Source organism: Caretta caretta, chromosome 2, assembly GCF_965140235.1.
Source record: "Caretta caretta isolate rCarCar2 chromosome 2, rCarCar1.hap1, whole genome shotgun sequence".
Classification (NCBI taxonomy): domain Eukaryota; kingdom Metazoa; phylum Chordata; order Testudines; family Cheloniidae; genus Caretta; species Caretta caretta.
The window spans coordinates 230333326-230348214 of record NC_134207.1 but is presented as its reverse complement, the minus strand read 5'-3'; the positions used below and the strand labels follow the sequence as shown (position 1 = coordinate 230348214).

Here is a 14889-nt window from a genome sequence, read left to right as displayed (position 1 = left end):
GATGTCAATCTAACAAATCAAAAAGCAGACGGTATAAAATTTAAAATGTGTTATACAGATTACAGAATGCCTTGTACACAGAATCTGACATGCAGACATTTGAGCCACAGCTAGCAGAGGGCACTGGTGAGACCAACCTCTACTATAATACAAACAATGAGGGAAAAAACAGTCTAAAATTTAATAGGACTTAGAGATGTGGGAGAAGAAAAGTTGGGTTTGAACACCAGAGGTGAGAAGTGAAGGGAGCAGTTGCGAGCCTCTCTTGCCTATTGTTGTGTATTATTAAATAGCTACTGGCGTCACGGTGTCTGCATTTCAGTGATGGGTGAGGTGACCCCTACCTATATCTTGTAAATCCTGTTTACAAAACTCTCAGAGATCCTATCAGGAGGGAGAGAAAATGTAGACATGTCTAGTCTGCGTGGAAGTCATTATTGTTTAAGTTCTTTGCATTTCTATGTTTCAAACATGTACAGAGTCTATATTAATGCAGAATTTTTGCTGTACTTACTTTGAAGCAGAAAGTAATACGATTGTTTGAATCCCATCCTTCCGGGCATGTGGGGGCAGGAGTTGTTGTTGGAATAGGTGGACGTGTAACTCCCTCAGCCCACTGTTTGCAGAGAAATTTTGCCTTTTCCTCACATTTCACAACATCCCATAATCCCCCGGCAAGTCCAGTCCTCATGGCAACACAGCCTGACTTTCGTCCTTTATACATATAAAAAGAAGTGAAAGCCAAACGGTGTATCACCTCGAACGTCATGAACTTTGAGTATTGGCCTAATATAAACGAGTTATATTTCTGCACATGTTCAAATGGATAATTTTCAACTCACAAAGGTCATTCAGTGAATTTGAGGTACATACATGTCTAGTATACTTCGTCAATACATATCATCCTGTTACCTTTTAGTGGCTGGCCCTAGCAGCTTCACAACCTTCTATTCTCTAACAACTACAGTTTTCCTCTGAACTCAAGTGGTAGAGGCTTATGTTTTTGGTGCTTTGTTCTCAGTTTTAACTGATCCCGGTTTTGGTCCCTTTTGATGACTGCAGTGTCTGTATATATTTGGCCCATAGTTCTTTTACACATACCTTGTATGATTTACCAAAGCCAATGGGCATTTTTCAATATGCATCAAAAGCATTTGAACATAAAGGCTAACCACGGGGTCTTATGTTAAGTAATGCAGAATTTTGTTCACTCTGGGCATAGCAAACAGTCAGCATTGTGTCTAGCAGCACCCTAAGTCCTACTTAAACCCTACTTTCAGAACTTAAGGGCTGCACAAGCCATTGGGCTGGCCTTCTGCAAAGGGGTGAATTACAACCACTCAGATGGAATTGAATCCATTGAAATATCCTCAGATAACAAAGTGATCTAAACAAATCTGGGATTTAACAGAACAAGATGTCCTAGGGACAGCTTGTTAGCAGAATGGCATGATATTTTCAAATTAAAAAACAGGTTTTTAGGATGAACACTTAGGATATCTTAGCTAATATTCACAAGGCTAATTTTCAATTCTATTTTTTGACCCCACTCATTCAGTGCTAGGTTACCCCAAACTAACTATATAACTGTTTAGCTATATTGCCTCTGGTAACATACTTATTATGATGGGGTCAAGTACATCACAAGACACCCCACCTCCTATTTCCTATCTTCATTCTCTCTAAGCCACCACACACTACGTATTCCATGTCACCTCAGCCCCAACACTAACTCAGTCTTTCCCATTACAATGGCAAATCAGAACCCTGATTTCAATTTGAGCCTTTTCCAAGTTTGTCTACAATCACATGTCAACACTAATCAGCAGGCAAACATAATGCAGGCGTGCAGATCACTTACACCATTCACACCAAAGTAGCAAACCAAAATTTCTGACGATGATACCCTTCACCAAAGAAGCATCTGAAAACTGCCAACCAATGTACAATCCAGCAGAGGATATAGAATGAATTGTTAAGGGAATTACATATATATATATATATATATATATATATATATATAGTCTAAACACTGAGTATTGCAGTGTGGGCCCTGTACTCCCCCCAACCAACGTTGTAATGCTATATATACCTGGCATTTCTGAATTCCAGTGTGTGAATAAGACTGCTTCATCATTGGTCCACTTGAAAGTCCCCTTTTCTTGTATATTTGAAAGACCGATCCAAAAATATTTTTCAGGCCTCAGCCCTGTCAGACTAGTTAGAAAAGCTTGTTCATATCTGTATGAAAAGAAGACAATAGTCAAATTGGTGTTAAACCAATATTTGTACATTGCATGTCATTATCGTTTATAGTATAAGAGATATTAAATGAGTGGTTTAGGCATATTTATTTGTACAGCAGAGCTGAATAAAGTGGAATCATTCACAAAGGCCATATTTGGCATATTTTGAATTTGTAATGTCTCTCACCCCTTTCCTTCTGTAGAGTGAACAAAATTATATGCAGGAGGACTGAAGTAGTGTGAATAAGTGAAGGGGAAGAAAGGCACCTAGTGTGATCTTGGTGGAATATAATCTTAATTCTAAAGCATTTACAGTAGTTCTATATTTTAAATATTTGGTGCTATATGAAAGACAGCTGCTTGGTGTTAAAATAACCACAAGTATCTACTCCAAATTAAGGGTTTGCCATACTACAGAAGAAGTAAACAAAAGTATGCAGTCTAGGGTGGTATTGACCGAAATAAAAATTCACTACTTCAACTAAGAATCATGAAAATCAAATCTGCTAACTAGTAACCTCACATAAACAATGTGTGCTTATGGGGCTGGGAAGATGTAGAAATAAAAGTCAGCAATACATAGAAGGCTCATTGGAAATACAATAGAGATGAGAGTCTTGCAAAATCAAAACATCTAAAAAAAGTTTGCATATTTGTTATTGTTATTAGTTCCAAGACCAGATGAATTTGCTGTTAATTATTTGTATTACAGTTGTACCAGAAATGTGCTATGCACTTGTACACATATCTAGGAAAATACAATCTATGCCACGTAGAATTTGCATACAGATCTACTAAGACGCTACAGAAACAAATATGAGAAATTCTAAAGGACCCACAGACCAAATATAAGTAAGTTCTGACTGCCCCTCTGTGTTCCTCCAAAATGTAATATTGGATATTGTGCATCATCTCCTCATGTAAAATACACTGTATTTGGTTGAACGTGAAGGACAGAAAAGCTGGACAAGCACAAGTCCATGGGGCGCTGCATCCGAGAGTGCTAAAGGAGTTGGCAGATGTGATTGCAGAGACATTGGCCATTATCTTTGAAAACTCATGGCAATTGGGGGAGGTCCTGGAAGACTGGAAAAAGGCTAATGTAGTGTCCATCTTTAAAAAAGGGAAGAATGAGGAACTACAGGCCAGTCAGCCTCACCTCAATCCCTGGAAAAATCATGGAGCAGGTCCTCAAGGAATCAATTCTGAAGCACTTAGAGGACAGGAAAGTGATCAAGAACAGTCAGCATGGATTCACCAAGGGCAAGTCATGCCTGACTAATCTAATGCCTTCTATGACGAGATAACTGGCTCTGTGGATGAGGGGAAAATAGTGGACATGTTATTCCTTGACTTTAGCAAAGCTTTTGATACGGTGTCTCACAGTATTCTTGCCAGCAAGTTAAAGAAGTATGGGCTGGATGAATGGACTATAAGCTGGATAGAAAGCTGGCTAGATCGTCGGGATCAACAGGTAGTGATCCATGGCTCCATGTCTAGTTGGCAGCCGGTGTCAAGAGGAGTGCCCCAAGACCCCAGGATGGGGTCATGACCGGTTTTGTTCAATATCTTCATTAATGATCTGGAGGATAGCGTGGACTGCACCCTCAGCAAGTTTGCAGATGACACTAAACTGGGAGGAGTGGTAGATATGCTGAAGGATAGGGATAGGATACAGAGGGACCTAGACAAATTAGAGGATTTGGCCAAAAGAAATCTGATGAGGTTCAACAAAGACAAGTGCAGAGTCCTGCACTTAGGACGGAAGAATCCCATGCACTGCCACAGACTAAGGACCGAATGGCTAGGCAGCAGTTCCGCAGAAAATGACCTAGGGGTTATAGCGGACAAGAAGCCGGATATGAGTCAACAGTGTGCCCTTGTTGCCAAGAAGACTAATGGCATTTTGGGCTGTATAAGTAGGGGCATTGCCAGCAGATCGAGGGACGTGATCATTCCCCTCTATTCGACATTGGTGAAGCCTCATCTGGAGTACCGTGTCCAGTTTTGGGCCCCACACTACAAGAAGGATGTGAAAAAATGCGGAGGGCAACGAAAATGATTAGGGGACAGGGACACATGACTTATGAGGAGAGGCTGAGGGAACTGGGATTCTTTAGTCTGCAGAAGAGAAGAATGAGGGGGGATTTGATAGCTGCTTTCAACTACCTGAAAGGGGGTTCCAATAAGGATGGATCTAGACTGTTCTCAGTGGTAGAAGAGGACAGGACAAGGAGTAATGGTCTCAAGTTGCTGTGGGAGTTTTAGGTTGGATATTAAGAAAAACTTTTTCACTAGGAGGGTGGTGAAGAACTGGAATGCATTACCTAGGGAGGTGGTGAAATCTCCTTCCTTTGCTGTTTTTAAGGTCAGGCTTGACAAAGCCCTGGCTGGGATGATTTAGTTGGGGATTGGGTCCTCCTTTGAGCAGGGGGTTGGACTAGATGACCTCCTGAGGTCCCTTCGAACCCTGATATTCTATGATTCTATGACTTTCAGATAGAAATCAACTCTACATGGGGTTAGTTTGCTCATGTTTTAGGATCCTCTTTATGGAGACTAGGAGCAATTTGATATCAAACAAACGAAAAAATGTTTTTTGAAGTAATGGGTGTGGATGGGCTATGTTGTAAAGAAAATGATTCCACAGGAATGAATTGAGGGCAGCGTGGCAGGGCCATTCACGCAACGGCCTGTATAGCCCTTGCAGGTTTTTCCCCCGGAGGGAATGGGTTGAATTGATGGTCCTCAAATATGCTCCAGGAGAATATTGATTACATTACCACCATTTCTGGGGTTGATACTCGCATAGCAGACACCTTGCCTTATTTTCAGATGCTCCGGTTGCGGGAGCTGGCACCAGGAGCCAGCCAGGAACCTGAGTGGATGCTGCTAACGCTATGGAACCTTGGGGTAGGATGGTTATCAGAGTAGTGTGGAGATCAGCTGGCTGCACTCATATGGCAGAGCTATGAGACAAGTTTTAATGAATTCATGCAATTACAGGGGTGGGGAAGCCAGTCAACAAATGGCCCATTACAGAGGAGCAAGTGCTGCGGTACATGGTGTCGCTGGCTACCTGTCAACCAGTGTCCTCAACAATCCTGAATAGCCTCCCAGCTGTTACGTTCGTCAGTGGACTAAATGGTTATCCATATCCACGTAGCGGTTTTAACTCAAAGGTTTCTGGTGCGGTGGTCACATTCCAGTGGCCCCAGGGAGGAGTCCCATCGTTCTGCCACAGTTAACGTTCTCACGGATCTAGGCAGTCTTGTTCAAAGAAGCATTCTTGATAGCAACTTTTGGTGCTTTCGGGATCAGCGAGCTAGTTCCTGGGTTCTGTAGGGGCTCTGCAGGAGGGAACTTGGAACTGTGTGACATATCCCTGCTTGTCCCTGCCAGTGTATTAAACTTGCAACAGTCAACTACTGATCAAGGAGGCTGGGGAGAATCTGTTATTGTCTGGGAAGGCAGTAAGCCTGGTTCTGCCCCATGGAATTTGGTTCCCACTCATCCAGAATCAGGGCCAAAATAGCAGCAATACAGTATGGGGGAAGAGGCAATTTGGACAATAGAGCATTGGCATTCGGAAGCGTACAAAACATGTGTGCGACCTCAGGTCGTGAATCAATATTAATGTGTTGTAATTTCATTCCAAATGGACACAGGATTGTTTTCTATATGCATAAACAGATATCCTAGTAGCTCTGAGAGTTCGCAACTGGATCCCAGTGACGGGGCGAGCCTGAGTTGGCATAGGAGGAGGAGCATGTTATTGGACCAGCTGATGCCACTGCTGATCGCTGTGGGGACCCATCAGCGGTCACCGATATAACAATGGCACGCCTTGGATGCCACTATTTGGGATGTGGAAATGGTTTGAATTGATGCCCAAAAAGGGACTTGAGGCTGATCCTTCAGTTTCTCCAGGAGAAAATAAAAAATGTATGGTTGGACATGCATTAACGCAGGGTCTGGCAGAGAGTCAGAACACCATCTAGGTGGACAAGGCAAGGAGGACGTGAACAGGGTGATGGCCATATTCCTTGGGGTCATAAGAAGCTTGGCAATTTCACAACCTGGGGCACCAGAATTATTCAGGGATGGTGGGGTTCCCCTACCAGCCTTTGCTGCAGATTTGTTCTGGCCGATATAAAAGGGGGTATTAGGAGATGTCTGGGAACCCAACTGGGTTTCGGGGGAAAGCAGCCAAGCTAATTGCTGGCACCGCCTTGTGGCAGAAAGTATAGAGTGACCAGATAAATGGTTTGGAAAAGGGCTTAAAAATGAGGTGTTCATTAAAGGAATGAAATGGGAGAGGGGAAAGGGTTGTTGGGGCTCTGGTATGTCTGGTATGGCAGGGAGCCAACCCCCATTTCTTATAGCCCACCTTAATCCTTCTACAAGGCGGGGGGTGGATGGTAAGGTCCTGGCAATGAATTGGCTGGGCGACCTGCATGGAAAAAGAGGGGGAGCCCCCTGGATAATTCCTGAATGAACATGGGGTTACCTGCCCTATACACTTATCTGCCAGGTAGCCCCAAACATCTAACAATAAAGTTGTGGCCTAATTAAAACCATATCAAATGTCTCCTGTCCTTTCGGCCATAGCCGGAAAATGCTCATATGACTTTTTTTAAAAGAGCAGCTCTACTCCAGAAAAGGTAACTAGATAAAAATAGCCCCTTCTCACTCAGATCTGCTTCCTGTGTGGGATTCAGAGCCCTAGCTATTCATTTGGCAACAAAAATAGGTTTTTTTCAGCTTTTTAGTCTTGTAAGCTCTGCAGAGCCAACACGACTCAGACAGAGCAAATGTAGTTCTATTTTTGTGTGTGCACATCAGCAACAGAATTGTTTACTAATTTCCAGTCACTCACACCTGTGGCAACCTCACTGACAGGAATAGGTTTGCACAGATGTAAATGAGCGATTAATTTGCTCTCCAGGGCCAATATAATGGTGAATTCAAATTTCATGGCAGTCACCCATCTCTACAGTGGGCTGATCCACACCCTTGGATTTGGGCACCCACACACAGGTTTTGAGAGGTTCGATATCCCATTCTAATTTTCTGCCTCAAGCCCGTCTCTGACTTTGCTCAACATTGGGAATTTTATTCTGATGATCTAGACTATTTTAGGATTTTGAGCCTTCTAAGGTTCTGTAAGCCATCAGAACAGCGGCCTTTTCCATACCTGTTTTCAACAGTAGCTAGGTAAGCCTGGTTCCTTCCACACGTTTGATTTGCTTCATAAAATGATGCAAACGTACTTGCAATCATGTAACAATGAAAGCCATGTCTTTTCCATCCCTGTCAAAATAAATATGAGGCAATCACACAAGCTTGTTGGCAAAGTGTGATGTAATACTCATTTCTAGTCTCTGTTTTTAGAACACAAAGTTACTGTTAGACCATGGGACAACTAACAAACAATAAGAATGAAGGGGTCACAATGTGAACAACAAGCGGAGATAGAAAATAAGTTAGCAAAATATTTCCTTGAAATAAGTAGAACATGGGAGTGTTTATTCAGCAGCGAGGTGCTGACTCAGTTTTCCTGCAGCGATATCTCTTTCCTAAAGGACATTAAAAAAAATAAATAAATAAAAACTGAGCCAGTGCAGAGCTTCGGGTTATCTTTTCTTTGTCTGCTTATCCAACAGTAAAACTGCCTCAGTTATATGTACAGACTGGAGAAGCAAAGTGGAATATTCTATCAGAAATTTGGATCTAGTTCAACGCAAAAGCATTGTGGGTCTTCAGTAGCACACAAGACCCAGAAGGACTTGGATGTTAAATGTATAATACACATATATAAAAGTGTATTGTATCAACTATAAGATACACATTAATGAAAAATGGTAGACTCATAAAGCTACTTTGACTATAACAAAGCTAGATACTTTAATCTCTGAGTCACGTGTAGGCTCCACAAAATTGTTGATAAATCTATTTATATCTATTTTTAACTAGGGTCAACATCCCTTTATAACATAGTGTTTCATGAAACAAAATGTCACATAAAATGAGTTTTTAAAAATGCTTCTGATATGCCTGTGCTCACGCCTTCTCCCCAGCCTCAGGGTAGCATTACTTCACCTCAATAATCCTGCAAGGAGAACTTGATTCCAGGGCAGGAAAGTGATAATCTTCTTCAGGAACTATAGGTTTAAGGTACTTAAAACAGAAGTGTGAAGCATGGGCCAAAGGGCAGCTGGAAGCTAGATCTATTTACTCTTCCACGTATGCCATACGTCCTACACATTATGAAGACTGTGGAGGCCACATGCACCAGTAAAGCCAACACAGACCAACTTTTGGCTGTCCACCCTTATCCTCACAGTAATCTGGTTTGTATTTAATGTCTCGATTGTTCCATGCTTATTCAATTCACACAACTTATTTTGCACTTACTCTTTGACAGCCTGGATCAATGATCTCCTCTTCCCCACTAGCTTCTGCCAAAGGTTTCCTTTTACAGATGTATGCAAGTTTCTTTTCACAAGCATGATCTGCCCAGTATCCATCCTGAAAATGGCATAAGGAGAGAAACTTATCCATCAAGTGGGCCTTATACTCTTTCAAAAAAAAATTTCATTAGTTCTTTAATATTAACAACGTTCATGGATATTTATTTTTGTAGTGCTATGAAAGGGGAAAACTTAGATCTGTGATTTATTTTTAGTTATTCCATCTACAGTATGAGTAAATGAATCTTGGGTAGCCAGTTTTGACTACTGAATTTAATGTAAGTAATTACATGACCAACTCTTTTTAACATGGTCCTTTTTTGGTGAGTGTATATACATATAATATGACAAGTAAGAAATAAAAGTAGTCATTCAAATGATATTATATATATATTTATTTCATTTGTGTTAAATACTTTGGATGAGATGTACCCACTGCATACATATTTACACACACACCCACTACACACCACTGTCTCATTTAGAAACATCTGTCAGTGATAGTGTTGACCAAATATAAATTGAATAAACAAAATCCTTTTTGCTAATTTATGAACTTTAGAGTTTGGTTTTACCATCATAGCCTTTTTAAATGTAGGGGCTTCATAAGCAAACATCGAAATATTAATTCCCTAAGCAACAGAGGTGATCATACTGCTGCCAGGATGACATTGCTTAGGTATGCTCCTATTGAAATGTTGGATCTCTGCCATGAAATGTGTTTGTCTCACTAAACTGCATCTGTTTTCAGGATGTAGACTGACGTGAGAGGTTAAAAAAAAAAGTATAGTATTCCTTTGACAATGCTGTCAAAGGCATATATGAAAATACATACAAAATTTCACTTGTTTGTTTCCCCAGAGAGACTTAAAAACCTACAAAAAATGACCTAAGAGTTTTTTAGATGTATAAATGTATTCCAGTACTAAGATCCTCTAGCTCAAAACCTGTCAAAACTAGAAGCAAGCGCTGAGGTTTCCTTCATATTTCTTTAGCTCTAGGCCTAAGTGGTCTGCCATATATAAGCCTTGTGTGGCTTTCAGGACAGCTGAAAAGATGATTTGTATTGTATATTTATTTCTCCTCTTTCACCTTTAGCTCCCTCACCAATGGTGAGATATTTTGCTAAATGAAAAGCAGGTTTTGCTATTGAAAACTATTTTTGCCTTGATAAATAGGTGAACCTTCAGTGGGTGGTAAGTACAAGTATTTCACACCATCACAGATCTGGCAAAAAAAATTTTTTTTTTGCTGGTGTCATATAGCTGTGCCCTGCATGACTCTCTCTTTTATCTAAGCTCCTTCTATTTGCCTATCATATTTGTCACTGTACCTCATTTTTCTGGGAGTAGTGCTAACAAGTAGCCCTAATCAAAGCAGCCTGACAATAGTAGTTACATGATTTCTCTGCAACAGTTTGTCTTAATACACTGAATAATCCCTTTTCTTGCATATATAATGAACAGGACACACCCAACAGAGAATTTATAATAAATTCATGCAAAATATCTAGCCCACATAAACCCAAGGTCTGGGATCCAAATGTTTTTTCCAGAAAATCTGGGCTCTTTTATTAACAGGATTTCTCCTTAATATATTTTCTTAGTGAAGTTCATAAATCTGTGCAATTTGTTAAGTTATACAGCCTCTGCCCAGTCAAAGCAGAAAAATTCCCAAGTCTCAAACTAATTCCCCACCCCCCACCCCCCATTCTCCTGGAAGCCACAGTCACACATGTTCATGTGTCTCATGGAATAGGTAGGTGTATTCTTCTGAAGCCCAAATTCACAGGAGACCTTCAGAGTAGTGGATTCAGAGTGCCATAGCAACGCAAGGAGTTAAGCTTTGCGAAAAGTCATTGTATGGCCTCTCTTGCCCATTTATTATGAAACTAATGAAAACAACTTCATAGCACATTTAAACACTGACTAGATTCCTCTAAAAGTAATTCTAAAAACCTTTGGAACAACAAAAGTTAGTTCATATAATATTACCCCCAATTCCCATGCTCTTGGACAGAAAAATGGATCAAAAGAAAAACAGGCTGACAAGGAACAGATAACTGGATTACTTTACCTGTCCTTTCATGACAACACAATCTTCTTGCCTGTTGTTCGCATGGGTTGGTTCGCCACGTAGCCACTTGGTGTATGTCACAGGAGTTCCATCACTCCATTCAAAATACATCTGAACTTTACGATCATTCAGTCCAATCCACAGCTCATCCACTGGCTCTAAAAATCAAATTAGGAGATTTGCTAATAATCATTCTATACAGTATGAACTTTCAGTTCCATTTTGGAGTGAGGAATTTATGCCCATGTTACCCCCTTACTAACATTCAGTTGGGATGTTTTAGTTGCTAGCTCCCAGTACTAAAAAGGGGGAACGGTCGATGGGGAATCAGGACCCTGAGACTGACAGCCCCCAGGAACAATGGGGAGAGGCCAATGCTCCAGGTCAGCCTGAATGACAGGGCCAGTGGACTAATCAGGGAGTCAGGAGGACAGGGAGATCCCGTCCTCCGTGTGAGCTGGATTTGCCTGGGTCAGACAGAGTGGGGCCGAGCTAAGGAGAAAGCAGGGGTCCAAGCTAAGCTGGGGGGCAGAGCTGTGCCAGATCCTGAGGGACCAGAAAAGCAGCCCAGAGAGAGCAGACCCTGTCCTGGGAGCAGAGCTGCAGCGATCAGAGCCAGAGGGGCCAGAAAAGCAGCCCACGAAGCAGGTCAGTGCTGGGAGCAGAGTCACAGAAGCAGCCTGCAGAGCAGACCTGTCCTGGGAGCAGAGCTGCAGCAACCAGAGCCAGAGGGGCCAAAGAAGCAGCCCAGGGAGCTGGAGGCAGAGCAGCAGCAGCAGTGCAGAGACAGAGTGGTGGAGCTGGGGCTGGAGCAGTCAGGGCCTGGGTGCGGTGAGCAGTGGGGAGAGGGAGGGGGAGCCTGGGCAGCGGGCCCAGCACAGGGAGACGCCTCAGCCAAGAGGCTCTGCAGGCCAGGCTTGGATCGTAACCACGACGGGGCGGGGGTGACACTGGGAAGAAGGGTCCTGCCACTTAGAGCCTGAGAGCGTGTGGCCACCGCCAGAGCAAGTGTCCAACCCACAGCATCCCTGCAACACAGCCAGGGCCTGAGAAGGAGGCCTGAGACTTACAAGGAACAGACTGTGAACTGCCCTGACATTCCAGAGACACTGTTTGTGATGTTCCCTGCCACAGAGCGGGGTGATGTGTTTCCTTTAACCTTTCCCATGTTTCCTTATTCTTTTTTAAAATTAATTGTTGATTAAATAATTTGCATTTGCTTTAACTTGTATGTAATGGTCAGTGGGTCAGAGAAGTGCCCAGTGCAGAGAGAGTACCCCGGAGTGGGGACACCCTATCCCCTGTCTTAGGTGACCACAGCAGGGTTGGGGATCAAGGCCCCCAGGAATTCTGGACCCAGCCTTGTTGGGGTTACGAGGACTCTGCCAGACAGGAGAGTGGAAGGGGAGTCCTCAAAGGCAGGGAGGCCACTGGGTAAAGGAAGTGGGAGCGAGGACTCAGATCCTTTCGCTAGCCCACTTCACCGAGGTAGTGCAGAAGCCAGGAAAGTTCCCCACAATAGCGGGACTATTCCCCCGCTTACAGAAAGGTTAAGAAACAGCTTCTGGAAGTAAGTCTCTGCTTTAGAAACCATGCTGGCTGTTCCTCATATGTCTACTTTTGTTATCAGGAAGGGTCATCCCCCAAAGTGGGGAGATAACCTGACTACAACAGCTGGGTCTCAGATTTCCTCCAAAATGCTAATTTATCTAAACTGTATTATTATTAAAACAATTATTTTTAGTGTCGGGGGTAGCCGTGTTAGTCTGTAGCCACAAAAACAACAAGGAGTCTGATGGCACCTTAAAGACTAACAGATGTATTTAATCCATAAAAGCTTATGCTCAAATAAATCTGTTAGTCTTTAAGGTGCTACCGGACTCCTAATTATTTTTAGCTCAGCTTTCCAGGTTCAGATTTCTTGTAAATTGCTGCAACCTAAATAGCCTTTCATGAATTTCTAAAAATGGCCTTTTTAAAACAAGGTACGTACTTTCCTTATGTTGCTACTCTTCAGTACAAACAATGAGCAAAGCAGAATTGTCCTCATTCTCATTGTTTAAAAAAAAATTATACATTATCTTGTAATGTTGACAATCTAAATACTTGTCACGTTTCCCAACATACCGCAGGTCGTTCCTATTCTTGAGAATACTTTATTCCTCTCCCAACTACAGTGTGCAGTAGGAGCTGTTTAGATTTCCCCCTCTTCACATGCCTCCACACCAAGGAAAACTATTTGTCTTCATTTCTTAAGTCCTTCACATCTTATCCAGACCCTGTCTGTCGTCTCTTGTGTGATATAGAGCCATTGACCCGTCTTCACTCCGACAATCATGCCAGTCTATCACCTATCAGTCCATTTTTCCCACAAACACCTTAATACTTTTCCCCATGCTCCCGTTTATGTGTGGGGAGTAGCTATAAAAATCCACAAAGCCACCACATTATTCTCCTTCAGATCTCTCCTATAACTCAACTCAACTATGATGCCTACAAAATACATGACCATGGTTAGATGTCTGATGTGCTGTGTGACCACTGCTTAGTATGCGAATCATAAATTTCTCACTGTTACCTTGTGCTCCCCGTCTGTTGTATCCACTTGTTGTGACCTGTCATATACATAGACTGTGCTTTAAGGCTCATGACTCTCGTAGAGACAAAAAGACCACCTCGATGAGAGTCATAAGCCTTAAAGCGCACAGGCTCCAGCGCTGTACTGGCGGTGTAAACACATTACAGCACAGAAAGCAATTAATTGGTCTCCAGAAGTGTCCCATAATCCCTCAAGTGGTTGCTCTGCTCACTGTTTTGAACTCGGCTGCCCTGGAGACATGTGCTCCTCCCCTTTCAAAGCTCCATTTCTGATAGCCCTTGCATGCTGTGCTAATCTGCTCTGGGACACAAAACAAACCATTCATGTGGAATGTTTGTGCTGTTGAACACAGAGTCAGGTGTGTGAGAGAGAGAGAGAGAAAGAGAGATTGCTGTGCAAAGAGCTGGGGACGGAGGCAGGGGCTGATGTCCGAGTTTCCCCCTCCCACTGCCTTTGGACTGGGTGCTTCCTGCCACTGTCTGAACTTACAAGACATCATGCTGACACACTCTCTGTCCCCCAAAACACACCGTCTCTCCCCAACTCCATACACACACACACTCCCAGTCACACAGTCTGCTCCCCCCCCTCAATTGAAAAGTGGCAATGTAGTAGGATGCCCATGGAACAATAGGATTGGGAAACCTGCATCATGTGACTTTGTGCCTGCCCCATGAGGCACTGCAAAACACTTTCCCAAAACATCCTGCAGCCACTTGCACAGTGGGATAGATACCACAGTGCACTTCTCTCTTTGCCTTTGCAAGAGCTGCTAATGTAGATGCACTCCACTGTCACAAGGAGCACAGTGTGGACACGCAACAGCGGTTTAATTCCAGCACTTTAATAGAAGTGGTATAACTTGTTCCGCAGAAACTTGCTAGTGTAGACATACCCCTAGTGACATTACTGCCAAAAGAAAAAACTATTAAGGTAGTAACAGAGGGCAGCATAGATTTCTGATCCCAGGCTAAAATTTTCCAGTGGAACAGTTTTCTGTTGGAAAATGCTTATTTAACTAAATCTAAATGTTTGTCAGGAATATATCAGTTTTGTCCCCATCAAAGATGAAAATGAGCCTCTTTTCTATCTTCCTTTAGATCTAAATGCAAGTCATACTTCCTTGAGAAGATCTAATTCCCCAGCAGGAGGGAAGACACACACACACACTCTTAAAAGGAAGATTGAACACCTGTCACATTTCAGAAGAACATCGCCCAGGAGTGAGAGGAGAAAAATCAAACATCTATTCATGAACCAAAAACAAACGATTCTGCTTAGAATCCCATGGTAGTTGCCGAAATACTATTGTGACAGGTGCATTTGAAGTGCCATGCATAGACAGATCAATATAACATCCCTATATTACAAATGAGAAAATGGAGGCAGACAGAAATTAAATAACTTTCCCCAAGATGCACAGTGAACACACGGCAGATCTGGTAGCAGACCCCAGATCTTCTGACTTCTAGTCCTGTCCACATTAATCAACAGA

At 42.6% G+C, this 14889-nt stretch overlaps 1 protein-coding gene across 1 annotated transcript in view; it reads right to left on the bottom strand.

Moving 5' to 3' along the window:
• LOC125631379 (macrophage mannose receptor 1) overlaps positions 1–14889 on the bottom strand; it is an 85660-nt gene that overhangs the window by 46322 nt on the left and 24449 nt on the right. Inside the window, exons 8-12 of the mRNA XM_048838008.2 lie at positions 10796–10953; positions 8664–8777; positions 7444–7559; positions 2093–2241; positions 515–714 (exon numbers count right to left, since the gene is read on the bottom strand). Coding sequence (XP_048693965.2) covers positions 515–714; positions 2093–2241; positions 7444–7559; positions 8664–8777; positions 10796–10953 — 737 coding nt within the window. The remainder of the gene's footprint in view (positions 1–514; positions 715–2092; positions 2242–7443; positions 7560–8663; positions 8778–10795; positions 10954–14889) is intronic.